The 27,862-nt window shown below is 35.4% G+C and overlaps 1 protein-coding gene across 4 annotated transcripts in view; it reads left to right on the forward strand.

Annotated features, from left to right (window-relative positions):
* The window catches only part of UCHL3 (ubiquitin C-terminal hydrolase L3), a 43,463-nt gene extending 16,314 nt beyond the window's left edge, over positions 1-27,149 (forward strand). For 2 of the 4 annotated variants that reach the window (XM_082365997.1, XM_082365998.1), the window contains exons 5-9: positions 687-734; positions 17,487-17,678; positions 22,013-22,088; positions 26,136-26,194; positions 26,940-27,149. In XM_082365997.1, the coding sequence (XP_082222123.1) occupies positions 687-734; positions 17,487-17,678; positions 22,013-22,088; positions 26,136-26,194; positions 26,940-27,023 (459 nt within the window). In that variant the 3' untranslated portion in view covers positions 27,024-27,149. Of the gene's footprint in view, positions 1-686; positions 735-9,246; positions 9,293-17,486; positions 17,679-22,012; positions 22,089-26,135; positions 26,195-26,939 lie in introns of all 4 variants that reach the window. The other 2 variants (XM_082366000.1, XM_082365999.1) reach the window with 2 other exon arrangements.
* The last annotated feature ends 713 nt before the right edge of the window (positions 27,150-27,862 follow it).

A 27,862-nucleotide genomic window follows, 5' to 3' on the forward strand; every position in this document is an offset into this window, starting at 1 on the left:
ATATATAAACTCCTCGAAGAGAAATCGCTGGACCAAATAGTTTGCATGTTTTTAAAGCTTTGATTCTTATTGCCAAATTGCCATTCATAAAGGTACTTTTCACCCGTAGTTTACTTTGACTATTTCTCTTCATCTTTGTTAATAGTGGGTATTATAAGAGCATTTTTTTTTTTCTTTTTAAGTTCAGGAACCTAAAATCTCTAGCTTCTGATAAATGCATGCCTTTTGCTTCACATTTCTAAAGTGCTGACTGAAACTGCATGATTAAGCATAAATACAGCCAGAGCTGCAGAATAGCATGTAACCTGGAGAAACAGATGAGCTAAGCTTCTTCAGTCTCTATCTGTGAGATGCTTACTTTATTCTAGTCTCAGTTGAATAAAGTGTTAAATGTTAGTTCCAGCAATTAAATAAGGTAAATGACTCCCACTTACCCCTGGCAATTACAAATAAGCAGATACCCAGTTTCCTAAGGTTTCAGAGATTTGTGGGTTGGAAAGCACAGCAATTCATTTGCTTACTCAGAAATCATTCTTAAATATTTAGTGTTAAACTGTTGCAAAAATCTCCTCCCATTTGTTGTTTCTTAACAAGGCTTTAGATGTTAAAATTGAGCGTTGTTGTTTTCATTTAAAAAGTTGGATATAGTCATTTTTTCCTGTTAATACTTTATATTCTTATTACAGGCCATTCGAGTTACTCATGAGACCAGTGCCCATGAAGGTCAGACTGAGGTATTTCACATTTTTCAAAACTTTTCCTGCCACTTGTAAATTTAACCACAGTTCTGTTGTATGACATGTAGTTTTAGAAAATTATTGGGACTTTTTTTCCTTTGAGGGAATTTGCTTATGTAAAAGTAGTCATAAAGTAGCCCAAGAACATGTTTTGACAAACTGTTAATATGCACTTTGATAACAGCCATCTCAGTTTGTCTAATCATTTAGACAGATTGCAGATTGTGTGCTGTTTGCTTTGGCTAACGGGTGGTCTGCGTGTTCCCCATCAGGTTCCTTTGACTTGCAAGTGTTTTGAGAAAAATACCTGCCCTGTAGTAAAGGTAGATAGCCAGTATGGTTTTCAAGAGCCTTTATCATGCTCAGCTTCTAGCAAAAAGCCGTAACATTCTCTTTACTCAGGAAATCTGTTCTGGGGCAATGTGATGATCTCCACCATCTTTACTCTGTTAGCTAGTTATTTCTTCAGCTAGGTCACCTCTCCTCTCCTTCTCTTGTCTCTTTTTTCATTCTCTTTTTCATGAGGGATTCCCTCCTTCCATTTCTCCTTTTTCTGCCCTCAAAACCTCACGCTCCCACTCTTGGGGGAAGTTTGTCAGAAGGTATTTCAGTCAAAATGAATAGAATTTAATTAAAATCGTTTGGTGTATTTATAACACATTTAAGTGTTAATACCAGAGAATTATAGATTTTCTTCTTTCTTATCCCATGTGTGACTTGGAACCATACTTGTTCATGTACAAAGATGACATTGCCTTTATGCTTTAAAAATACTTGAAAAAATACTGATTTAGAAGTATTGAACTTAAATATTCCCACTATCTTCAAAAAAATTTTTTTAAGGAGAAAACAATTTGATACTATGATATAACTGCAGTTTTTCATAGCTCTGACTGGTAACTGTGAATGTTTATAATAAAACCATTTAGGAATTTAAACATTAATTCTCCCTGTAATTGTATCATACCTTCTTGGTTGCTCTCAGGTTCTGCTTTCAGAGGTGTGTACCATTGCTTTTTTGACTAAGTTTACGTACACAGACGCACACACAAACAAGTGGCATGTCTAAGTGGTTTCGACACCATATTGGAAATGAATGGGATGCTCTGTTTCTCGTATTGCTTTTTACGATCTTGAGCATGTTCTTAATCTTCACTGTGCTTTGCTTTTTTTGTTTACAAATTTGTAGTGTTAAAATTAGCAGTGATGGTGGAGATCAGCATGAAATTATTGTAAAATACGAAAACCGTTAATTGTAGTAAAGCAGTTAAATGCTTTAATACCTGTTTACTTAAAAAAAAATTGTCTTTATGGTACCTCCTCTTGCCTCCTTTTTGGCCTTTATCCAAATTACGGCTTTTAATACCTCCTTTTAGATGATGTTCACATCTCCTTCTCTAGACCTAAACTCCTTCCCTCTGTAGACTCTTTTATTTTATATGATTCCTACTATTTGCGTTTTAGCTATTTGTTTTCATATTCTTCATTTATTTAAGATGTATATTTTTTTCACATTGTAACAGCTCTGAAATTAGGGTGTATCTTACAGTTGATTTTGTAATTTACTTGGTGGTATTACCTTCTTTAGTGGTACATAAAATGATGCATCTTAAACCCACTGGTGCCTTAGATTTGCTGAAATGTGGTGTCATATCTCCCTTGCTGTGGCTCTTCGACCTAGGATTGGTGTTCGATTCCTGTGGATATGCCCCAGAGTATCCAACACCATTCCTTTGTGCATAGGCACAACACATAATTATTGATTCACCAGAAGTAGTTCAAAACTAACCTTAGTGGTGTAAGAACTACCAAAAGAGGCTAAATCTCGGTGTTCTGTAGTCCCCTGAGTAAACCAAACATCCTATTAGCCACTGTTCCTCAGTAGGGCACTATTAACATTTTGGGACGAGTACAGCTCTTTGTTGTGTGGGCTGTTTTGTGCATTCCAGGGTGGAATATAGATTATTATATTCTAGCCGCTGTATGTTAGTGACTCCCAGTCACTGAGAGAACAAAAACCCAACCATACATTTCCAAATTCAGTATCAACCACCTTAAAACTCCTGCACCAGGGACAGGTTTTGCGATCACTTTATTTCTGGTTCATCTACCATCTGTGGACTTAAGAGTCTTTGACATATTATTATCTCCATTGCTCTCTGTATTCCAGCACACTGTTTTCTGTCAGTTCCTACGACGCACCTCAGTCTTTCCCATTTGTATTTGTTTGGTTTTGCTGCCATAGCAAAATACCACAAACTGGAAGACTTAAACAACAGAAATTTATTTTCTCACAATTCTGGAGGCTAGAAGTCAATATCAGGGTGCCATCAGGGTTGGTTTCTGCTGAGGCCTCTCTTCCTGACTTGTAGACGGGTATCTTTTCACTGTGTCCTCACATGGCTTTTCTTCTTTGTGCACCTGGAGAGAGAGAGAGAAGTCTCTAGTGTCTCTTCCTCTTCTTATAAGGACACCAGCCCTATTGGATTATGGCCTCATCCTTATGACCTCATTTAATCTTAATTACTTCTTTTTTTTTTTAATAAATTTATTTATTTTATTTATTTTATTTTTGGCTGCGTTGGGTCTTCGTTGCTGCGCGCGGGCTTTCTCCAGTTGCGGTGAGCGGGGTCCACTCCTCGTTGCTATGCACGGGCTTCTCACTGTGGCGGCTTCTCTTGTTGTGGAGCACGGGCTCTAGGTGCACAGGCTTCAGTAGTTGTGGCTCGCGGGCTCTAGAGCGCAGCCTCAGTAGTTGTGGCGTACGGGCTTAGTTGCTCTGCGGCATGTGGGATCCTCCCGGACCAGGGCTCAAACCCGTGTCCCCTGCATTGGCAGGCGGACTCTCAACCACTGCGCCACCAGGGAAGCCCCTTAATTACTTCTTAAAAGCTCTGTCTCCAAACACAGTCACATTGGGGATTAGGGCTTCAGTATATGAATATTTGGAGAACATCGTTCAGTCCGTAGTACCATCTTTGTGCTTTGTAAGGGCCCAGTCCTTGTCCAGGTACCCTTCCACTTTACATAGTTGGTACCTTCTCATCCTTCAGGTTTCACCTTAAATTCATTTTTCAGACAGGCTTTCTTTCATTACCTTTAAGTAGGGCCACCTCAGTGAATTTTCTGTCATAAAATCCTTTTTATTTGTATTTGTATTTCTTCCTGGCATTTTTTAATCTACAATATGTTTTTTTGTTTGTTTATTCCATTTATTTCATAGAATAGGAGTCCCATGAGGACGTGGGTCTTTTTTGTCATATTTACCTTGAATCCCCAGGACAGTGCTTGGCAATGGACAGTATATAGGCATTTATGAAAAAGTGCATAGTATAAAAGTAAGGAGCACAGGATGCAGGTTTGTATACTGACTCTACTATTTAGTAGCTTAGGCAAGATACTTTCCTTAGCGTAAAATGAAAAGAATAGCATCTACCTTATGGGATTGCTGTGAAAATTAATGAGTTAATCATATAAAGTGCTTATAATAGTGCCTGGTATTTAATGGGCCCTCAGTAAATACTAGGTGGTGATTTTGTTTTACCAGGCTTTCAGAAAAATGCATATGAATGGCAGAGGATGAGCTGAAGCAATAGGGTGAAGCCAGATCAAGGGGTGGCTTGAATTTTATAAACAATGGGGAGTCACCAAAGATGGTATGTTTAGTGTTCAGCATATTGAGTTTAAGGTGAGTAATGGGTCATCTGTGTAGAGGTTGGATATGGAGTCTAAAGCTCCAGGGCAATATCTGGAGTTCTGTATTTGGTCGGAGAGTAGTTAGAACCTTGAGAATTCTACAGAGGGAGAACAGTGGTGAACCACAATGAATCCCTGGGGCACATAGGTGTTAAAGGAGTGGGTGGAAGAAGAGGAGCCAGTAATAACAGTGTAATAACAACTGACATCATTGATACTCTCTGTCAGAACACTTTCATGGGAATGGAGTAGGCAGGAGCCTTATTGCATGCAGAGACTTGTAGACTAAATGAGAAATCAGTAAGATGAGCCACCAAAACACAGTAGCCTCTTTAGAAGATTGGCCACTTGTATGTTCTGAATCCCGCCATGATCGTCTGGCAGACTCTGGCTAATCCAGAAATTTGGACGGTAGCCCCACCTCACTTATGCTTCATTAACCTACGCTGAAAGTTACTGCTTTCGTGTTTCACTTAAGTTTGGGAAGATAGAAGAACAGCAATGGGATATGAGGAAATTAAATTAAAAGTGTTTTTTTTAATTGTGAACAAATACAGTGAGACAATAATGGAAACAGTATGCAAGTCAAATGTAAAGGCAAGAAAAGAAAAATCCAAAAGAATATTTTAGGGGCTTCCCTGGTGGCGCAGTGGTTGAGAATCTGCCTGCCAATGCAGGGGACACGGGTTCGAGCCCTGGTCTGGGAAGATCCCACATGCCACGGAGCAACTGGGCCCGTGAGCCACAATTACTGAGCCTGCGCGTCTGGAGCCTGTGCTCCGCAACAAGAGAGGCCGCGATGGTGAGAGGCCCACGCACCGCGATGAAGAGTGGTCCCCACTTGCCGCAACTAGAGAAAGCCCTCGCACAGAAACGAAGACTCAACACAGTCATAAATAATAAATAAATAAAAGAACGTGAATTTCTAAAAAAAAAAAAAAAAAAATGCATGTGCATACATTCTTAAATGCATAATTATTTAAAAAAAAAAAAAAGAATATTTTATTTGCCTTCAGACTCTAGTTTTACTTCATCAATACTTACCTAAAAAGCCATTTCTAAAGTTTGTGATTTGCCCACATTAATTAAGGAGCCAGCCCAGATATGAGTAGAGATCTCCTGATGATTTATTATTTATTTAACTTTTTACAAAAACAATAAATTTATTATATTGCTCAGGAACCTCCATACAAATTTATAGTAATAATGAAAAATAATAGAAACTGACACAATTGTTCTATGTATGTATTAAACAAACATGCCAGTATGGAAAATGTAGCAAAAAATGCTTTTAGTATTTATGGGTTTTTTTTTAACTTCAAATCTTTTTTTAGCTAATTTTAGAACAGTCGAAATCAAACATTTTTGTGGGATTTTTTTCTTAATATTTTATCATGAGTATTTTCTTCATCAAAACCTCTTTATAAATAATTCCTTTTGGCACTGTACTCTAATGTGAATGAACCATAATTTACTTTCCAGTTACCTTAACTTTTGATATTTAGATTGTTTTCAGTTTTTCAAGTTAAACATATAACTTCATTGAATATCTTTGTTTATTCATATATTCATTCTAGGTTCTTTCTTTAAGATCATTTCCTGTAGGTAGAATTACTTTGAGTCGAAGGGATGAACATTTTTCAAGTTCTTGTTACCTAATATGAAATTATTGTCTGTCTTTCATTTGATTAACTTAGTAATCTGAGCACCTGCTATGCCAGGTATGGTGCTAGGAACTATATATACAGAGATAAATAAGATGCAGGTTGTGTCTTCGAGGATCTCTTACTTCAGTGGAGATAGCTTCAAAAGTAGCCGTTGCCAGTGTTGAATTCTATTTTTAAATTTTGGCTTGTTTGATAGAGGGAAATAATGTGGTTGATTGCTAAGACCATTCAAAGATCTGTTGTAAAAGTTTATGAAATGAATTTCCATCGTGAAATTAAATTGTAATTAATTTACAAGTGAAATGTGTAATCTACTTTGGTTAGTGTTGTCCTATAAGAGAAGGTTTTTTTGACTATTGGGAAAGCAGTGGGTAAGTTCTGATTTCAAGTATGTGTTCACGTATATGTATACACAATTTAAAATAAATTGTGTGTGCGTGTATGTATATGTATGTGTCTAGTTGGCTTTTTTGGCCCAATCAGTGCAGACTCTTAGTGATGGGGGAGGAAATAGTGTCAAGTTTTATCTTTATTAGATGTATAAGTATAGTTTGCATGGCTTCATTTTACTCTGAAGTATAGTTTTTCATTATTTTGATTATGTTAGAATTACAAGGAGTTAAGATGCTCTCACATTTATTTTCCTTCTTTAGGGATTTATTTTCTTCTTTCCTTGACTCTGAAAGAAACGGAAGATATTAGGAAGAAACTTAGTTCTTATAGAATGTACAATTTAAGGTCCCGATTGTTTTGGGGGAATCAGATGGGAACAGTAAATGAAACTCGGATGCAAAGTACCATGCATTTTAAGCTGTATAGTCCAGTTTTGTCAAGAAATCTGAAATTGCATCTTTCTGGTCTTTCTTTTTGTTTTCCATTTATTTTTCATATCCCATTTTCTCTATTCCATTCCAACAAGATGTAAGGTAGATCCTTTTGGGGCAACTTCATTTTATGTCATTCTTAAAATTGAGAAATGCTCTGGAACTTCTGTCCTAACTCCTTACACTTTTGCCTTTTTCTCTCCTTCTGTTGTTACCATTTTTTCTGTATATCATTCCCTGAATAGAAGCTGGTTTAAAGCGTATGTGTGGAGTTGAATGGGAGAGCTGAGTTTGAAGGAGGAAGTACAAATTAGGATTAGTCATAGTGGGGGAAATTTTATTGAAATGGTTCTTCTTTTGATCCTTTGTTTTCAAGCGTGATACTGTCTCCTTACATGTAATCAGTTCTTCTTTATCTAATATCACTTGAAAATGAATGATGGTTAAATGGATTAAATTAGTTGTTGAAAGGGTCAGAATGTAGTTACTACTCTGTCCTGTTTACACTTTTTTCCCTTTCTTAGGTTAACAAATATTTTGTCCTAAATGAATCAAAATAGTCTGTTTTTTATTCTTTCTGCATCATCTTCTTCTTATTTTCTCCAATATCAGGGTTTTGGAAAAGGAGATATATAACTATTATTATTTTAAAGTAACTTCTTATTTTGAACTCATCAGTTTACTCTTCCAGACCTGACTAGATGTAATTCTTCTACCTAAAAATGTCTCCAGCAATAAAAATAAAGTTGAGGTTGTAATGATATTTGAGGATGGTGGATTTTTCTGTTTTCATTTTGACCACAACCTTCCAAAACAAAGGGTTAAGATTTAAGATTCTTTTCGTTTGTAGTCAATGAGAATCTTATTGGAGCTACTCTCAAATTGTAAAAAAAAAAAAAAAAAAAAATAGGGCTTCCCTGGTGGCGCAGTGGTTGAGAATCTGCCTGCTAATTCAGGGGACGCGGGTTCGAGCCCTGGTCTGGGAGGATCCCACATGCCGCGGAGCAACTAGGCCCGTGAGCCACAGCTGCTGAGCCTGCGCGTCTGGAGCCTGTGCTCCGCAACAAGAGAGGCCGCGATAGTGAGAGGCCCGCGCACCGCGATGAAGAGTGGCCCCCGCTTGCCGCAACTAGGGAAAGCCCTCGCACAGAAGCGAAGACCCAACACAGCCAAAAATAAATAAATTAATTAATTAATTTTTAAAAAATCCTATAAAAAAAATAATCCAGAACCAGGGAAAATAATAAAGAGGTTAAATTTTTAAAAAAAATAAAAATAAAGAATTTCTAGGACTTAGTTTTGGCCAGCTTAACAATGGTAAGCTTGAGTGTAATGTAAAGTGTAGAGATATAGGTCATTATCTTAATAGGGATTTTGGAGAATTGTAAACGGAAGTGAGAAAATACAGTTGTTAAACCAGTAAGAGAAAAAAGTCTTTAAAGAATATCTAGAAATCTGTGGATATCTTGATTTATTTGGTGAGCAAAATGAAGAAATTTGCCATTTTCCATGGAATATATAGTGGTATTTTGTGTATTTCGATATCTAGCCCATGTTTCACTTTGACTTCTTTGCCAACTGAACATGGATACTTTGTAGGAAAGTTTGCATCTTTTGCATGAATCTGGTTTTACTTTCCTATTTTAAATTTGGACCTCAAATTTAGTGTAATTCAATATATTATACTGAAATTTATTCAAATCTACAGGAGTCCATTTGGAATTAATTTATAATTTTGATTTTAAACTTTTAAAGTTTTATATATGTGTACATATCCTCGTGCATGTATGCCTACATTTATAATTTTACTTCTTTTCATGGCATTTGGAAGCCCTAGAGAAGTTCCTAATTTTTTTCCTTTCCATGTGACATTTTTTTAGACTCAGTGGTATCTCTAAAGTTTGAAAGGACATGTCCTATTCTGGAAATAACTTAAATTTAATTCTCATGATTAAGTATATATTTTATCAGGTCAATAAAAGGAATGATTTTGTAGGTATTCAAGACAAAAGAGTCTCACCATGAGATACCTGGGGTCGCTGGAAACACTGGGAATCATTTTGGGGTGTTACAGTATCAGTCTTGATTATTCTTAAGTGTCATTTATGGGTGAATGCAATGGAAATTGACATGCTTATCAATTGCCAAGTATTCTCATCTTCTTAAATTCTCACTGCTTTTAAAAGTATGTCTGTCATCTTATTATAATGATGGTTACCATTTACTGAACGCATCTTATGTGGTAGGCATTATACTAAGCACTGTGTGTATCCTACTCTAATCTTCTCAGTTCCTTAAGATAGATGTTATCCCATTTTACAGACTGGAAGACAAAGAAGTTACTAACTTGTCCAAAGTCACACAGCTAGTAAGTACTGTCCATGCTCTTAAGGCAACAAAATGTATAGATAAATAAAAATTGCTAAAACAAACAAGCTCTTAGTCAACAGTAGATTTTTCCTTATATTAAACATAAAGTCTTACCCATAAACCAACCACAGTCTTTTGGTAATTATGTTATCTATGTTTTGGAAAACAGTAATTATTTTAAGTACCTACCAGCCAATGATCCCTTTATATTTAGGAAATTACACGGTTATAATGATATTTTTCTTAGTAACAGGATGCCCTTTTAGATGGGAAAACATTTTGGGTGTAAGCCAAAATCTACTTGCTTTATTTTAACATTTTAGAATAATTTAGATTTAAGCACTTAGGATAAACTACCAAACACTTGATTTCTTAATTAAGAAGTAATACTAGTCTAACCCTCTGCCCCCTTTGTTAAAAGGTCTGTATCATTTCTTTTTAGCCTTTACAACATTTCTAATTCTTTGGTTATTATTAAGTACTTTAAAGAGTAATCTCTTTATTTTTTGTACACCCAGAGAATGTATATTAACTGAAGGAAAAGTAATTTGGCTTTTTAGACCGACACACTCTTTCCACCTTTTTATTAAAGGTTTGAAAATTTTTTTTTTTTTTTAGCCTTCATGGCATTTCTAATTTTGTGGTTATTAAACAGTTTAAAGGGTAGTTGACTCATTTTTTCATATACAAAGTGACATACACATTAACTGTGAAGGAAAAGTAATTTGGCCTTTTAGGACCCAGGTATTTTGGTTTCTTTCTGAACTAGTTATAACTTTGAAGATAGAAAAATTTGAACTGTTGATTGTTTTGGGAATACAGCTAGAGATAGTAATAGGTTTGCCTCTATGAATTAGGTAGTTGACAGTTGATGGGTGGGTGGCTTTGTGTGACATGAAAACACTGAAATTGGAGCCAGGAGTCATGGGTTCTGCCTCTGCTTTGAGAGTCACTAGTTATATGACTGTGGGCAAGTCAACTAAATCCTTGTGCCTCTAAAAGACCCCGACACTGCCCTGATGCTCATGGGCTGTGTCCAAATAGCTCACCCTGTATTTTTTTTTTTTTTTTAAACTCAAGAGGATTTAAGTCAGAATCAGAATGCTTAAAAATCTCAAAATGAATGTCTATACCTAATTCCTTTATGCAAAAAATATTTGTTAAACTCCTTAGAGTACTTTCTGAAGAGCAAATCATTTAATTCCTAGGGTTTTTGAAAAGCCTGTTCTGGTTTTTTCAAAACTGTAATGAAGAGATAGGTTATATTGCAGTGGTGTACGTGAAGTCACATTATACCGTTGCAGACCCACGCAGTATAAGCAGACGGGGCACGGGTTCAGTGTTAATGTCCTGGCAGACATTGATGTCATTAATAATTCTAATGAAATACATAATTTTTGACAACTTTGGATTCCTCTACCAGAACTGAAAAACTGAGGAAATGAGTTCTTTATTCAGATGCTCTAGAAAGTGAGCTCTTTATTAAAATCTTCTGAAAGACTCAAGAATAAGCTGTAGATATTTGATCTTTTCCAGTTAGTGTGGAAAGGAAATTGGCTATTTATTCTGAAGATTCTACTCACAGTTTAAATTTTCATATTTGAAAGCAAAGCTAACTTAGTTACTTTAGCGGCTAATATGACAATGTAAAAGTTGGTGAATATGTCTTTAATATTTGTAATTCTAAGAGAAAGCCTAGGAATATTAAGATTCCATAATAGCGTTCTTCATATCAGTCTTTTCATCTCTTAAAATATATTACTTGAAAGTCCTTTCCTGAAACTAACACAATATTGTAAAGCAATTATACTCCATTAAAGATGTTAAAAAAAAAAAAGGTCCTTCCCTGAATTATCATATAAACTTTCATTGGAATTGAAAATATATGTGATGTACACAGTTATGTCTATATTATGAATTAAATTACCTTTACAAATTGTACAGTTGGAAAAAATGTGTATATATTGTGTTCCTTTAGCTTTAGGAGGTAGAAATAAATATGACTAGAGTAAAAATTTAGAATTACTGGTTCTAATGTTTAACAACTCAACATATTCATTTACTTATGGAAAACAGTACTTAGTATGCTAGCACTATGATAGTGGATAAAAGGTTTTTCTAAGAGCATTACAAGGTAGTTACAAGTAAGACAGTCATAATGTAGTAACATACTGTCCTGTATTTGATATTGTAGAACAGTTGCCAAATAGAAACACATGCACACACACATGAACCTTGATGTATGGAACTCATTCAGGAGGGTGTGCTTTTGAACATATCCTTTCTTTTTTTCATTCCTTCCTCTTATATATGGAAAACATGACGATCAAAAAGAGGGCTAAAATTACCCATAGATAATCTGATAATGTTTGGGCAAAAATTGTATCTTCATCTTTAAATAGAAATGATCATAATTTCTACCTTAGTAGGATCATTGTGAGACTCTATAGCATCCACAGTTTAGAACATTTGGTATGTAATAGTAAGCACTAAATGCTAGCTATTATTATTGTTGACTGATGAACATATAAAGATACCTGTGTGAATGTATTTACTACAGCATAGTTTATAAATGTAGAAAACTAGAAACAAACTAAAGATGCCATAATATGTTTATGGTACATCTATTTAAGGAATAATATGTTGTCGTGAAAAATAATGTAGATATATACTTATTGAGGTGGATAGATGCCCAAAATATATGGAAAGTGAAAGCAGCGTGAAGAATATGATTTTTTTTCTTTGTAAAAAACGTTAAAAGTTTTAACAAATCGCTAAAGGTCAAGTATAGGCTGGTATGATACTATAAAATCCCTGTAAGCAGTGCCAAAGGGGAGCTCACATCCACTCTCCACAGACCTCACTGGGTGCCTATAAGCTTAAACTAGGGACAAGGCAAGAGAGAGGCCCAAGGTGCAGGCCTGGGGGAAGGAGGCAGCTTCTACTTTGGGAAGGGCCTGGATTCTTCTCCCCTAGGGAATAAAACCTAACAATGCTGAGACAGAAAACCCTCCTTGGAGAAGGGAACAGACAAAACTACCCCTTCAAGGGAGGTATAGGAAACTCCTATGAGAGAAATCAATGGAGGAGGGAAGGATCCCGTGAAAAGCCTTGTCCTTGATATCCAGGTACAAACAACCTACTTATGATGGAGGCTGAACCGTATCAACAAAGAATGCCTTCACCCTCCCACCGTTAGACCAGCCAGCACCAAGAAACAAGTGTCAAATGTGTGGGGTAGGCCAAGAGCATGAAGAGAGACCTTCTCTGAAGCATAGACTCTGAGAAAAATCCTAAAGCTATGAGTGGAACAAGAACATTGAAAAAGAAAGCATTCAGCAACCCAGCTCCTACCCTAAGCACACAGTAATGCGAGGCAGATTTTAAGCTGGTAGATTACTGAGGATAACCATAGCGAAAACAAACCAAACAGCACAACTTCTAACTAGACTGACTCAAGTCCACACACTAAAGCCCTAGCAGAAGAAGAGGCATGCCCATTCCCAGACATAAATACATTTATCTCAGTCTCTCTGCTCCTACACAGGTTGTATGCCTTTTAAACAAAAATTATAAGACGAAGAAAACAAGAAAAATAACACACTGTCACAAGGCAAAGGAATCAACAGAATCAAACTCAGATATGATCCAGGTGTTGGAACTGTCAGATGCAACTTAAAATAACTGTGATTAATATGTTAAAGGCTCAAGTAGAAAAGGTAGACAACAGATACCGACAGATGGGGAATATCAACAGAGAGTTGGAAGCTCTAAGAAAGAATCGAATGGAAATCTAGTAATTAAAAACACAGTACCAGAGGTGAAGAATGCCTTTAATGGATTTGCCAGTAGACTTGCTCAAATGTTGAGGAAAGAATCAGAAAATGTGAAGATAAATTGCTAGAAATTTACCCAAACTGAATCACAAACATAAAAAATCATGGGAAAAAACCCCACAAAACCCCCCAGATCACCCAAGAGCTGTGGGTCAATTTCAGATGATCTAATATGTGCAGGTAGAATCAGAAGGAAAAGAGAGGGACTTCCTTGGTGGTCCAGTGGTTAAGACTCCGCACTCCCAATGCAGGGGGCCCAGGTTCGATCCTTGGTCAGGGAACTAGATCCCACACGCTGCAACTAAAGATCCCGCATGCTGCAACTAAAGGATCCCATGTGCCACAACTAAAGATCCCACACGCTTCAATGAAGATCCCACACGCAGCAACGAAGATACCGTGTGCCGCAACTAAGACCCAGCGCAGCCAAATAAATAAATATTTTTTTAAAAAAAGAAGAAAAGATTTTTAAAATGCTGAAAGAATTCGATGGAACAAAAATATTTTTCAAAAATACAGGAGAAATAAAGTCTTTTAGACAAACAAAAACTGAGAGAATTCATTACAAGCTTACTTGCACTACAACTTGAATCTACACAAAGAATTGGTGAACACTGGAAATGGAACAAGTGAAGGTAAATATAAAATAAATTTTGTTTTTTAAATTGTTCTAAAAAATGATTAAGTGCTCATGGATAGACCATATTATGGATCAGAAAATAAATCTTAAAAAAATTTTTTTAAATTTAAGTTATACAAAGAATATTTTCTAACTATAATGGAATTAAATTAGGAATTAATAACAGTAAAAAGTATCTGGAAAATCCCCATATATTTAGAAATTAAACAATATACTTATAAATAGCTCGTTGGATCAAAGAGGAAGTCACAGAGAACATGAGAAAACATTTAAAAATTTTTTTTAAATTGAAGTATAGTTGATTTACAATGCTGTGTTAGTTTCTGGTGTACAGCAAAGTGATTCAGTTATACATATATATGTATATTCTTTTTCATATTCTTTTCCATTATGGTTTATTACAGGATATTGAATATAGTTCCCTGTGCTATACAGTAGGATGTTGTTGTTTATCTATTTTTTATATAGTAGTTTGTATCTGCCAATTCCAAACTCCTAATTTATCCCTCCTCTACCCCCCTTTCCCCTTTGGTAACCATAAATTTGTTTTCTGGAAAACATTTTGAACTGAGTGAAAAATTATTAAATATATCAAAATTTACAGGTTGCAGCTAAAGCAGGGATTAGAGAAAAATCTGTAACATTAAATGCTTATAGTAAAAAAGAAAAGGCAGGGGTTAGAGAAAAAATCTATAGCACTAAATGCTTATAGTAGAAAAGAAAAGGATACTGAAGAGACATGACAAAAAAATTCAATACCTGCTCCCGGATTAGATCCTGAGGGGAAATGCTACAAAAGACATGAATGGATCAACTGACAAAATTAAAATATGGATGGAAGGTTAGAAGTCTAACGTGACATCCAACCTACACACATCCTAACACAGCCCATATCTATATGAAATTATGAAGGTGATAACTGCTGTTATAAAAGAGAATTTTCTTTTTTAATTAATTAATTATTTTTGGCTGTGTTGGGTCTTTGTTGCTGTGCACGGGCTTTCTCTAGTTGCAGTGAGCGGGGGCAACTCTTCTTTGCAGTGCACGGGCTTCTCATTGCAGTGGCTTATCTTGTTGCAGAGCATGGGCTCTAGGCACACGGGTTTCAGTAGTTGTGGCATGCGGGCTCAGTAGTTGTGGCTTGCAGGCTTAGTTGCTCCGCAGCATGTGGGATCTTCCCGGACCAGGGCTTGAACCCCTGTCCCCTGCATTGGCAGGCGGATTCTTAACCACTGCGCCACCAGGGAGCCCCCTGGTACATGGATTCTTAACCACTGTGCCACCAGGGAAGTCCAAGAGAATTTTCTTAGTCTTAAGAAATACTGAAGTAGTTAGGGGTAAAGGACCATGATATATATAACTTATCCTCAGATGGTTCAGGAGGAAAAAAAAAACAATGTAGAGAGACAGGAAGAGAGCAAGAGAGTGTAAGTACAGATGATAAAGCAAATTAGGGTAAAATGTCATAGGTAAATCTAGGTGTTGCCTGTACTCTTTTTGTAACTCTTTGTAAATTTGACATTTTTTTTTAAGTTTTAAAAAACATTCTTCAAAAATGGCAAAGGAAGAGAGCCATCATACTTGAAGTTAGAAATCACTCTTCTCCCAGTAAGCACTGCGAGGGATGAGGTAATGTCTGCCTCCAGAACAAAGACAGGTTTGCTTACTGCTTATTATAATACATCAGTTTCCCCAGGCTCAGTGTTCCTCTCCTGTAATGCAGCCCGTTGTGTGTGCAGCCATCCCTCTGGGCCCTCTGTGTGGCCCTCATGTGAACTGACACTAACAGTGATGAGCTGTGCTGTGAGTAAAGCCCTTTGTCTCTGGCACAAGAGTCTCATGTCTTCTGCCAGCACCTATGAACAAGTCACAGGATAACTTTTTAGATGGAAGGGGTAAAGTCAGATCCCAGACCTGATAGTCTAGTCCTCTGAACATGTCATCCTCATTCCTATTTTTGTCTTTTTTCTCACACTGAATTCTTTGCTAGGAAAACCTTTCCCATTTTGCCTGCCCAAACCTTATATGTTCTTTCAATGTATGCCTTTGGTTCTACTTCTGGTTTAGTAATCTCTCCTTCCCTAGATTCTTAGAAAATTTTTGTTTTCTCCACTACTCATTAGTCATCTCTTCCTCTCTTCCTTTACTCCATTTTCTGTCTGCATCCATTTTCCTTTTCCTCTTCCCCACTCTTCCGTCTTTCTGTTATTTAAATGTAATCAGATTGAATATGACAAACATCTGTTAGACTGTGTGAGCGCAGACACTTTATTATATACACCTTTGTTCCCATATAGAGCAAAGTATAGGATTCATTTATGTATTTGTAATTGATTGATTCTTATTATGAGCAGCTAAACTGTTCACAAACATGTTTTTAAAACCCTTTATTTCAGGTTATTGTATTATTTACATAGATCAGAAGTACTAAGTAGGATCATAGGATTTTCAGGGTTGAAAGAGTCTTAGAAATCGTTCAAGGAAAACCGCTTTATTTTCCTAAAGAAAATAGGTCATGGCTAGTGAAATCCATTATCACTAAGCAAGGACTTATATCACTATTTTTTTTTTTTTACTTCTTCTCACTATGGTTGTTAGTGATTATAATTTTATCCTACTGCTTTAAACTCAGTTTCATGTGCTGGTGTTATTTATTGGAGGCGACAATTGTAAAATGATCATTTGGATTACCATTAATAAGTTAGTTATTGTTAGCATGTGCATTTGGTGGAAAACTCTTAGGTCAGATTCACCTTTTGTGGTACAATAGTGTTCGAAAAGGTGACTCCCAAAAATCTAATTTTAAGAGGATTACTCCTCTGCTCATTGGAATCTGGTCTAATAAATTAGTATTAAAATCTTTTTCTTGGCCACTTAGGCTGTACACCACAGTTATTAAGATCATTGGATTCTAGAACTAGATTTCCTGTATTTGAATCCCAGCCCTGCCGCTTCCTGGCAGTGTGACCGGGGTTATGTTACTTAACCTCTGTGTGCTCTGATTTCTTACTTGTAAAATGGAGATAATTACAGTACTATCTCATGGGTTACTGGGAGATTAAATGAATTAATACGTGTAAAGTGCTTAAAAGAGTGCCTGGCACAAAATAAGTGATACATATTTTAACTGTTTTTTTCTTTTACTAAAAGATGGCTAATAATCCATGATAGTTTCCATTTAACTTTTCAGCCTAAGTGTGAGGATAGTTTATGCATGGCATCAGCTTCTGAGGGATTTGTTTCACTCCTCTATATTTTGAAGTTGTTTTTTTCCTTAGTGCTTATTACTGCTAAGGAATTCTTTTTTACCAGTGCCTGTTACCATACAGTTTTCTTTTACACATAATTCTCTGTACGTTTTGTATGTGTTATGTGTTTTGTGTGTGTGTGTGTGTTCTTTTTTTTTTTTTCCAACAGTTTGATGTAATAATTCCACTTTAGTGACTTTTAAATAATTCCATGAGTCTGCGCTATACGAATGAGGATAGTGTAGATGTGCACTTCACAGAAGCTATGGAATATAACCTGATACTTTGGTTATGTATTTCCACTTCACGTACCTTTAACTAATACTCATTTACGATCCTTTTCTAAATTATGACTGGTTAAAAATACTAGACCATATAAATCCAAGTATGACCATACGTTGCTTTTAAGAATAACTGACCTCCCAGTAACGTGGTCTCAGTAAAATGTTCTCTTTTTTAATCACGTAGTCCTCCTCGCCATCCTCATCACAGCCTCATTCTAGCCACTGCGGAGAGAAGGCCTCATCATGGTGTCACCATGCATCCCTGCCCTGGGTCAAACGTAACCATGTAGACCCTGCAAAGGCCACCAGTCCATCTCTCCGTCTTCGTCGCTGGCGACCCTTCTTACGCCTACCATCTTTGGGTCTCCATTCTGTTGTAAGTGTAGTCAATCTTCCATCTCTTCTTCCAGTGACAGGGGCAGTCCATTTTTTTTTCCCCTTAAACTTCTTCAGTCTTCAGAGCGCTTTTCTCTTGGTTCATCAACCGTTAGCTTTTTCTCCCCCAGTAAGACTGCAAGCATACCTCTATGTTGTGCAGTCCAGCTTGACTCTCACCAGTGCCTTGGTGAACATCCATCTTTCCACTCCATGTAACGCCAACAGGTCCCTGCCTTTTGATGAGTGCTGATCGACCTTCATGATAATGTTTAAGTTCCTGTCAGTTGTTAAAGTGAATATGTATTCTCTTACCCTTCATCTTTCCGATTTCATTTAGTTGACTCAGGTCAACAAATGCTGTGTACCGTCTGAGTTCTTTGCCATCTCTTACTTTATTTTTTTTTCATGTTTCTGAACATGACTTTAGTCTCTTGTCATGCTTTGGGGTTATTTTACTTACTCTATCCTTAATCTAATCCTCCATGGTGTAGGGTGTTTCATCTGAGCTATTTTATTCCCTGAGGTGGCTCAGGTACTTGGTTTAATCTTGATCCAATCTTCCCTGCCTATTCAGTTTCTAAAGATCTTTTCTCAAGTAGGAGGTGACGATTTTTCTCCTTGTGAATTGATATAGACTTCCCATAAATTTTGTAATTTCTCCTTCTTAAGTTGATAATATTAGCAAACTGTTAAAAAGTACATTTGTTCTTGTAATTGTGCTAATTACCTTAAATGTTGAGGTTGATGATGGAATTCTAATAATTCTCATAATTGAAATAAGATGCAGGATGACAACTATAGTTCTTGTCTTTCTGACGTTTTAGAAAATTAATGGTAATGACTATAGCTTGGCAGAGCCTACCTAGAAATGCTACATCTGAAAGATTTTGTGTACGTCACACATTTATAAGAAACGTGACACTTCAGTAAATCATCGTGACTTTTGAAGCCAGAGGAAGTCTGATTACACATACTTTCATGCTTAAAAAAATTAAAAGTTGGTGTCAGACATTCTTTCCTTCCCCTTATTTACTCTTCTAGAGCTATTCTCAAACTATGAGGTGGAGTCTTGGCACTTTTCCTTAAACATCTGCTTCTATCAAATATCAGTATGGTCATCTAAATAGCCTTTCGTCAACAAACTGGTATCAACAAACTGGTGTCTCTCTATTTCATTATCCTTATTGGGTCACAACATGCATTTGTCGTATTTATTTATCCATCTGATACTTATTGCTTCCCTACTGTGCCATACGCTGGCACAGTAGGAGATACAAGTGAATTAGATGATCAGAGTAAAACCCTAATTTTCTAAATTCTGACCTGGGCACAGTTGATTCCAAATAGGAATAAATTCCTTTGTACTTAAAAAATATTCTAAATATAAATGAACATGTCATAAAAATTGGCATTCTCAGTTTTATGTTTTTATGTAATATTGATCTTTTCCCCATGTTAATTCCATTGCTTTATAGCTTCATAAGTGTTTTCATAGCCTAGTGGTTAAGAACATGGATTCTAGAATGACATTGCCCGGATTTGAAATCAGATTCTATCACTTACTAGCTTTGTGACCCAGAGCATGTTACTTAACACTTCTGTGCCTCAATTTTCTTGAGAGTACAATGGGTATAACTATATTACCTACCTCATAGGGTTTATATGACAATTAATTGGTCAATTCTTATAAAGCACTTAGAACAATGCCTGGTATATATTTAGTGCCACAATTATAAATTAAATTTAAACTATTTTTTATAATTTGAAATTTTTTTATTTAGCATTTGGTTAATTTCTATCTAATTGATTTGTCACATACATCATTTTTTAATTCTTCAAGGTAATAAGAAGTATGTTCTAAATTAAGAAACTTTGTAAAAAATAAGATATAAAAATGTAGGTAAAAATTATCTAATCTGTAGCTTCTGGTTTTTGCCTTTTGTTAGTTATTGGTCATTTTTTGAAACAGAAGACTTACTGAAATTTGCTTTTTATGTATTCTTGTTTTCAGTGGAATAATGTTTAAGCAATTGGATAATTATAGATTTCAGACTCTGACTAATTGAAGTTGACCAAAGGAAAAGGCTTGTCATAGGTGCTGAGGTCTTGTGGAAGGTTTAGAAATTTTGAGCATTTATCTTTTATAATATTTTGAAGGCTTTTCATGCCCTCTTTAGCGTTTTATATTTTTAGTATGCACTTTTGGATAAAAGGTACAATGACTCACAATTTTGAGTCACTAGATTTAGTGACTTCTTGCATTTGTAATAATGTAGTCTTAGTATTGTAATAACACATAACGTTTATATGGCACTTAACAGTTTACAAAGTAGTTTCATGCATTTCGTTTAAACCTCAAAACATAAGAAACCCAGTGCTCACAGGGGTTGGGTACATATTCAGGTCTCTGATTCTGGTTGTATTACTTTTATCTCTAGCACGGTTGTATTTACTGACAAAATGTAAAAACCAGAAGCTATTAGAGGTATTATTCTTAAGAACAGATGGTGTTAAAATAAGTAATAATTTTAAAGACATAATAGCTCAAAAGATTTTAAATATACTTGATATCCTATTGGAGAATTGTGTCTTAAAATAAGTAAATCAAGCCCCTTTCCTAGTTGGATAAGGAATTTTTTATAGTGTTCTTGTTATAGAATTGAATTTATAGTTGGTAGAATTGCCTAGATTTAACCTTGAAAAATTGGGTTCTCTCTGGTCATTGGTGAAATGGGGGTATAGGATTGAGTGATCACTAAAATCTTTGTTTCTCTGACCAGTAAAATAAGGGAACTCATTATCACTGTCTTCAAGTGTTTGAAGAAATATCATGTTCAAGAGGGATTAGACTTTTTTAAGATGATGGAAAATATTGGGAAACATTTTTTGCCTCAGTATGAGGGATAATTCTAACAAAACTGTCAAAATGGAATGGACTGCCTGAAAACCTAGTGGCAGTTCCCTGTTGTTTGTGGGGATACCACAAGATGGGGCTACAGTAGAGAGCAGTCTAGCATTGGAGCAACAAGTAAAACTACGTAACTGTGATTCCTACCAACTGTGAAATTCTTTAGTTCTAAGTTGAATTTAGGAAGAGCTAGTTTGCCACAGCAATTTATGTTGCGTTGTTGCCATTCGTAATTTGAGGGCAATAATCTCTGAAGAATAGTACGAGGTTAGATGAGTCACTATCTGTAAATGCTGTAGAGGCATCCAGTAAATCCAAGATAGTAATGTTTTTTCTGTTCCTTTCAATTTCTGCATCTGAAAACTTCGTATTACTTAAAACTTAAAATTATATAATTACTTGAGGGTGAAAAAATAGAAATTTTAGAGTTGATACTGTTGTGTTACTTACTGGATATTAAATAATATGAGATAAAACTTGATTATGCCTCTTTAAAACTTTTGCCTCTAAAATTTGTACTTACATTTAACAGTGATTATATTTCATTTCAAACCATTTAGATTTGGTATATAGCTAACACATATTAGTGTTATCTGTGTAGTTACTGTATATTGTAGACAGTGCTAGTTTATCATGTATTAACTTGCATAAGTTATTTGAATGTCTAAGAAATGTAGCACAAGTTGCTCGTGCAAATTGAATTTGGTAAGCTAGAAAAACCTAGGTATAGCTTTAATATCAAATAGTTCACTGAGAAAACAAGAGAAAAATCGTAGGCTAAGTTAAATTTTACTTTAACTTGTTCACATTCCCTTTTTCTCCTTTACTCTTTTGGGCTATTTTCCTGTTTCTCTTCATTTTTAAACTTTTTGAATCTAGGATGAATAAAAATACTTATTTTATTCTAAGTCTATATTGCAGTTTTCAAAAAATGAAATTAAGGTTACATCATTAAGGGAAGAACTCACTTTCTTGATGTCTTAAAATTTAACTTGAAAAGAGTTTTTTTAAACTCTGTTTATGCTATTATTAAACTTCTAAAAACTTTATTATTTCAAATTTCAGAGATCAGACAAATTAGTTCATGCATTCATTTCATTCAGCAAGTATGCACTGTGTACCTACTACGTACCAGGCATTGTGCTAGGTGCTGGGCTTCCAGCGTGAACAAAACTTTAGGTTAAAATCAATTGAGATTAAGAAAGGTGTGCTTTGAGTCAGTGTTTTCCTTGTTGATGGGCAAGCACATTTGGTATAAATGTAGGCATGTTCACTCTGTCCACTATATCAAAGATTAAGCCTTGAATTATATTGGATAAATGTTTTTTCATGTCATTTGATATTATTTGTATGTGTTTACATGTAGTTGATTGATTTGTTTGACTACTAATATATATAATATGTATTTTCCCCTCCTATTCCAGGCACCAAATATAGATGAAAAAGTAGATCTTCATTTTATTGCATTAGTTCATGTAGATGGGCATCTCTATGAATTAGGTAAGAACTATTTTAATTTATCCTGGGGAAAGAAATAGTAAATGGGGAAATCTGTATTTATGATAAACATGACTGTTGATTTTTATTATGTTTACCTAAATTAATTGATTACCATATAACATTGAGTTGGCATAATGGAAGTTTTCCATTTAAAATTTTTTACTAGAAAAAATAAATATGTTTTTGATGTTCAAGTAACTTATAATTCGAGAATTCCTGCATACCACCTTTGCATTTTAGCAAAGCAGGAAAATGCTTTGCTAAATCATTTAGGAAACTCCTGTAAATCACTTCAGCAGTCTTTACTAAATTTTTGAGTCGGTTATCATCAACATCTTGGATGAACCATCTTGATCCTGAAACTAGTTTTAAAACATAGTGTATTATTCATAATGACTAGTTTTTGTATTCAGTAATGAGTACCACTAGTTTTCAGGCTTTTGTAGTATCCCTTTGTATCACATCTGATTTTTAAAAAGACTTTACAGGAGTCTATGTTTTCTGGCAACAGTTCCCTAAGGCATGTGTCAAAGTAGCCATGATTAATTACTTGGTATTTTGGCCTATTCCTGCACTTACCTTTTAAAAGTTTAACTATAGGTGGACTACTTTAGTTTGTATTTGGAGGAGAGGATATTTTAATTGATAATTAAAGGATAATTAGAGGATAATTTTAGAGGGTAATAACTCGAGAATAGTTTAAATTGATTCATTCAGGCAGAAGAAACTTCTATGATTCTTTCAAAATTGGTAGATAGTACTTATGAGTCCTTTTTGTCTTTCTCTCTGAGACCTTCTTTGATTAAAAAAGGCCGAATAAAGAAACAAAAAAGTGAAATCCTTTTCAATTTCTAGATACCATGATTTTTAGTTCTCTTTCTTCTCATTTGCTGTAAATATTAACTTTTCACTTTCATTTTCCTTAACTTACTTAAAGACTGAAGAGTTCCAAAAGGAAGTAAAGAGAGTGCTGAGACTTATCAGACACATTCTGTTGACTTCAAGAAAGTAGATTTAGGAAAGGCCAGAGGAGTGATAAATATGATCCGTAACCAGAGACTATAAAAGTGATGGTGACTTTCAGAATGGGAGACTTTATAATAGAGCAAACAATAACATCTAAAAGATATTCAGAAGAAAAAAAATCTCTGATCATCTCATGGGAAGGAATGAGTTGTCTAAAAACCTCAGTTTGACTGATTAGCTAGCTTTCTGAGCTCAGAGACTAAAAGGGCAGTAGAAGGAAAGACGTATATCAGGGATAGACTACATGTGCAGAATAGTTCTCTTTTGTAGCATGCCAAGGTCAACACGAAAGTATTTTAAAATTGGTTTGAACTAAGAACATCGGAAAAGAAAGGCAGAACTACTGAGGTCTTGTTTGGTTCAAGTATTCTTTAGCAGGAAGAATGATCGATGTTGCTGATAGAGAATTAGAGCCCTTTGAGGATTACATTCTTTAAATGAGTTTAAAGAATTTCAGAGTTCTAAAGAATAGCTGGAATCTTTGAGATGTTGTAGAGGACAGGGATGAATACAAGACAAATGAAGATGGGCAGTTGCTGACTCATTGCAAGGGGAATCGGTGGTAGCCCTGACGCAAATTCCTAATAAATTTAAAAGGAATGTTGAGCAAGAGGAGTATTGAGTTAGTGCATAGAAGACAGTGGTTAAGAGAACAGCATATGGTTTTTAAGAAAAAAGTCATTTCTAAGTACCCTTATTTTAAAAAACAAGGCTATATGATTATAGACGTGGTGCAAGGTAATTTCTACAGGACAATTGTATAACAAAGGGTAGTGGTAGTCTTTAATATATTCATTCTATACCTAATTGTAAGGTTAGCTGATGAAAGGGACTGAGCTATTCATCTTTCTGTTATCACCTCTTGTCCTTAGGGCTTCATGTAGTTCCTGGCATATGTCCTTTTGATGTGTCCCTCTCATTCTTCTGAGCACTTTCTAACTTTCTAGTAGAACAACATTTCCTGGTTCATCCTTTGTTTTCCGTGCCCCAGCCCTGTGTTCAGCCACTTCTCCAAGGAGCCCTGGTTCCTTTTATTGGAAAATGATGATTAGAACCAAGACCTGGGTGCTAAGTGTGTTCATTGCTATTAAGATATCATTACTTCCAGGCTTTCTCAGAGGACAGAGCTAGGAAATATTTGTATGTATTATATACATAGACACATGTATGTGAATATGGATATACATGCACACACAATTATATCTGTTTCTCTATATATTCAAAAGCATTTATTTACATCCACATTTATAATTCTAAACTAATATTATACAGTTGATTCTAGTGTTATCCATATTTGTGACTTCCTTTTCTGAACATGGGAAATCTAGCTCTCCTTATCCTTCATTTCTTTTCTGATTTACGCATTCCCCTGGTATATAAGCAAGCTCTTGACCACCCCAGCCCAAAGCTCTGTTCCAGAGACACTGCTTCCCGCCCGCAGCTGGCCCACTGATCCTGGCCTGGTCCCAGACAAAAAGCAGCAGCTCTCCAAAGTGTGTAGCTACCTTCTTCCTGGCATTGTGCAAACTCCAACTGCCTCAGCCTCCTTGAACTCTGCTCTCTTTCCCCTCCGTCTCCTAACTGAGGCTGCTGTAGGCTGCTTGAGTTTTCCTTTCCGGCACTGGCAGATAGTGGGTATTACTGTTAGGCTTCCTAACAGTTCTGGGCTCCCTGTTTCCCAATCTATAAAACAATGGTTTCAGATATTTTGTCCAGGTCTTTAGTTGTTTCCAGTGGAAGGCCTAGTCCAGTACATTATTTCATTCTGGCTAGAGGTGGAAGTTACCTAATATTATTCCTTGGCTTCCCACAATGAAGATAATCTAGCTTTCCTTTGTCACCCTCTTTACCTACCTCTCCCTCCCAATCACAGAATACATGGTTTACTTTTTCCTGTTCTTCCAGTGTTGTTATAGTTGTTTATATCCTTATGACTACAGAAATACTGTTCTCAGATGAGCCATAGTCAATGTACTTTTCTTTTTAACTTTTTTATTTCTCCAGATTTCATAATTGTCCTGTTTTGCTTTTTGGTTTGGTTAATTTTCACTCATATTTTCTTTAGAAGTAGTATCTTTTAGTCCAGGTCTATCACTATGTATACATATTGATTCAAAACTTTTTATTATGTTTAGAAGCCATGAAATTATAGAGGGAATTGTGTTTTATGGCTTGAACTTGATGTGCCACTTATAAAACATCTGAAATTATAGGCTTGTATAGAGAGTATCAGTTAACTTTGGGCTAGCATGAGTTTGTATAATTCTGGACTTTTTCATTTTTCATAGTATTGAAAAAGTACTAGTTTATTCAAGGTGATACTGATTACTTTTGGTGGTCAGTAAAATAATCCTAGGTTATTTAGATTGTTGCTCTATACGCCTACCTTGGTACACAATTAGTAGTAGTAATATATAAACCTTGTAGTGGCTTCCTTTCATTGGTATAAACATGTCAGTCTTACTTAGGAGCCTTCATCAGAAAGCTTTAAAGTGAAGAAAGAAATTTTTTATATTTCTGATGGTCATAATTTTTGAAAAGCTGACATTAATTTTGCATATTCTTTTTTAGGAAATTAAAGCCAATAGTATTTATTTCTAATAACGTCTGTTTATGAAGATAATATAGGCTTTCAAACATGGAAGCAAGGTTCTAAATAACTATCAGTGTTAAAAATATTCATAGGTAGTATACTTAAAGTGTTTGTTTTAGGATATATTATTTTATCTTTTAACTTTTGCCTCACTGTGGGAAGAGGAAAATGGAAGTTAAAAGTACATTGTCCTGTCATTCTTAATCAAGGGGGACGAAAGAGATATGATAACTAAATAGAATATGTGATTCTTGATTAGATCCCACATAAAACAAAACAACATGGATAAAGGATATTTCTGGGTGAATTGGAAAAATTTGTACATGAAATACATGTTGTTAATTGTTTATAGTATTAAAAAGAAAGAAAGAAAGTACATTATCCTATACAAACAACTAACCATTCACCTGTTCATCTATTTTCCACAGATGGACGGAAACCATTTCCAATTAACCATGGGGAAACTAGTGATGAAACTTTGTTAGAGGTAACAATAAAACTTGTTGCCCCACCTTCAGTGTCATTAATGTTCTTGTTATCTTTAAAACATCTCTAAAGATAACTGGTATAGGACTTCCCTGGCAGTCCAGTGGTTAAAACTCCACACTTCCACTTCAGGGGGCACAGGTTCAATCCCTGGTCAGGGAATTAAGATCCCGCATGCCACGTGGCATGGCAAAAATAAATAAATTAAAAGATAACTGGTATAACATTTTTCTGTATTTCTCCTTGTCCTGGCTCTCTTGAGAAAATCCAAAAAGAAAAATTTGAACTAGCGTTAAAAATCTACAGCAAATAAAGAGGTTTGCAGAGCTCTTTGTGTGAACAAGTATCAAATTTGAAAAAGACAAGAATAGTATTGAAAGAGATGCACATGGTATCCCATATTTCATTAAATCCAAGATACCATCATTTATATCTTGATCTTAGAGATTTTTAAATTTACGAACAAATTTTATGGCTTAGAATCAATAAAATATGTAATTTTCATATTAAAAGTTTCTTAAAAGCATTTTAAGAAAGAACACTTAGCGGATCTTATACTTTTGTACTAATCAAATTAAACCACCAGCCATTCACTCTTCTAGTGTCCTTTAAGTTATTTTTTATTTGAGAAAAGAAGTCTGCAGGATAAAATTAGTATGGATTAGGAAAATGTGAAACATTTATTTATCAGTTTTAAGTAAAACACGTTTTTAAACTGAAAGATTATGTATCTTTTTTCCCTATAGGATGCCATAGAAGTTTGCAAGAAGTTTATGGAACGTGACCCTGATGAACTGAGATTCAATGCCATTGCTCTTTCTGCAGCTTAGCTTGTCCAGAATGGAAGCACCAAATACTATATTATTTGCAACAAAATTAAATTTCTTCTGCCATACACTAACTCAAAAATTTTGATATTTTCATTAACTTGACTGATTAAACTTTATGTGAACTAAGCTTTGGCTTAATCTGTGTTTTATTATTATTTTTGCCTCAAATTAAAGCTGCAGTTCTTCCGTTTCTTTCTTATGAAGGATTTACCTTATTGGATGACTAGCTATATCTTTCTTACTCTCTTTGAATTTCATGGGAGATTCTGTATTGGGACACAGGCACAATATCCATCTGCATAGTATGAACATATATATTTATTTAGCAAACGTTTGGTTAGCATCTACTTTTAACGAGCTGGACACTGTCCTAGGCGCTGGAGTTACAGCAGTGAACACTGTGGGCAAGTTCCTTAGTCACGGAGCTTATGTTCTTGTGAGAATAGACAGATGATAAGCACATTAATAAGATACATACCAATAATGACCGCTATGCAGAAATTAAAGTCGGATTTGTGTTAGAGAGTGACTGAGTAGATACTTTGGATTTTTGTGGTTAGGGAAGGCTTCTGTGAGTGGTAACTTTGAAGTTGAGATCTGAATAGCAAAAAGTAGCCAGTCATAGAAATGGGAGAAGAGGGGAGAGTGGCAGGGAGAATAGAGGGAATAATTAATGCAGAGTCCCTAGAGTAGGCAAGTCTCGCTGTGTTGTAGGACCAGAAAAAAATGTTCATATGACCAGAGCATTGAAAATAATGGGAAGATAACAAGAGAAGAGGTCAGAATAGGAGGGCTTAGTGATACAGGAATACAGGAAAAGGAATTTAGATTTATTGCAG

This window comes from Balaenoptera borealis (genome assembly GCF_965194805.1).
Source record: "Balaenoptera borealis genome assembly, chromosome: 18".
Lineage (NCBI taxonomy): Eukaryota > Metazoa > Chordata > Mammalia > Artiodactyla > Balaenopteridae > Balaenoptera > Balaenoptera borealis.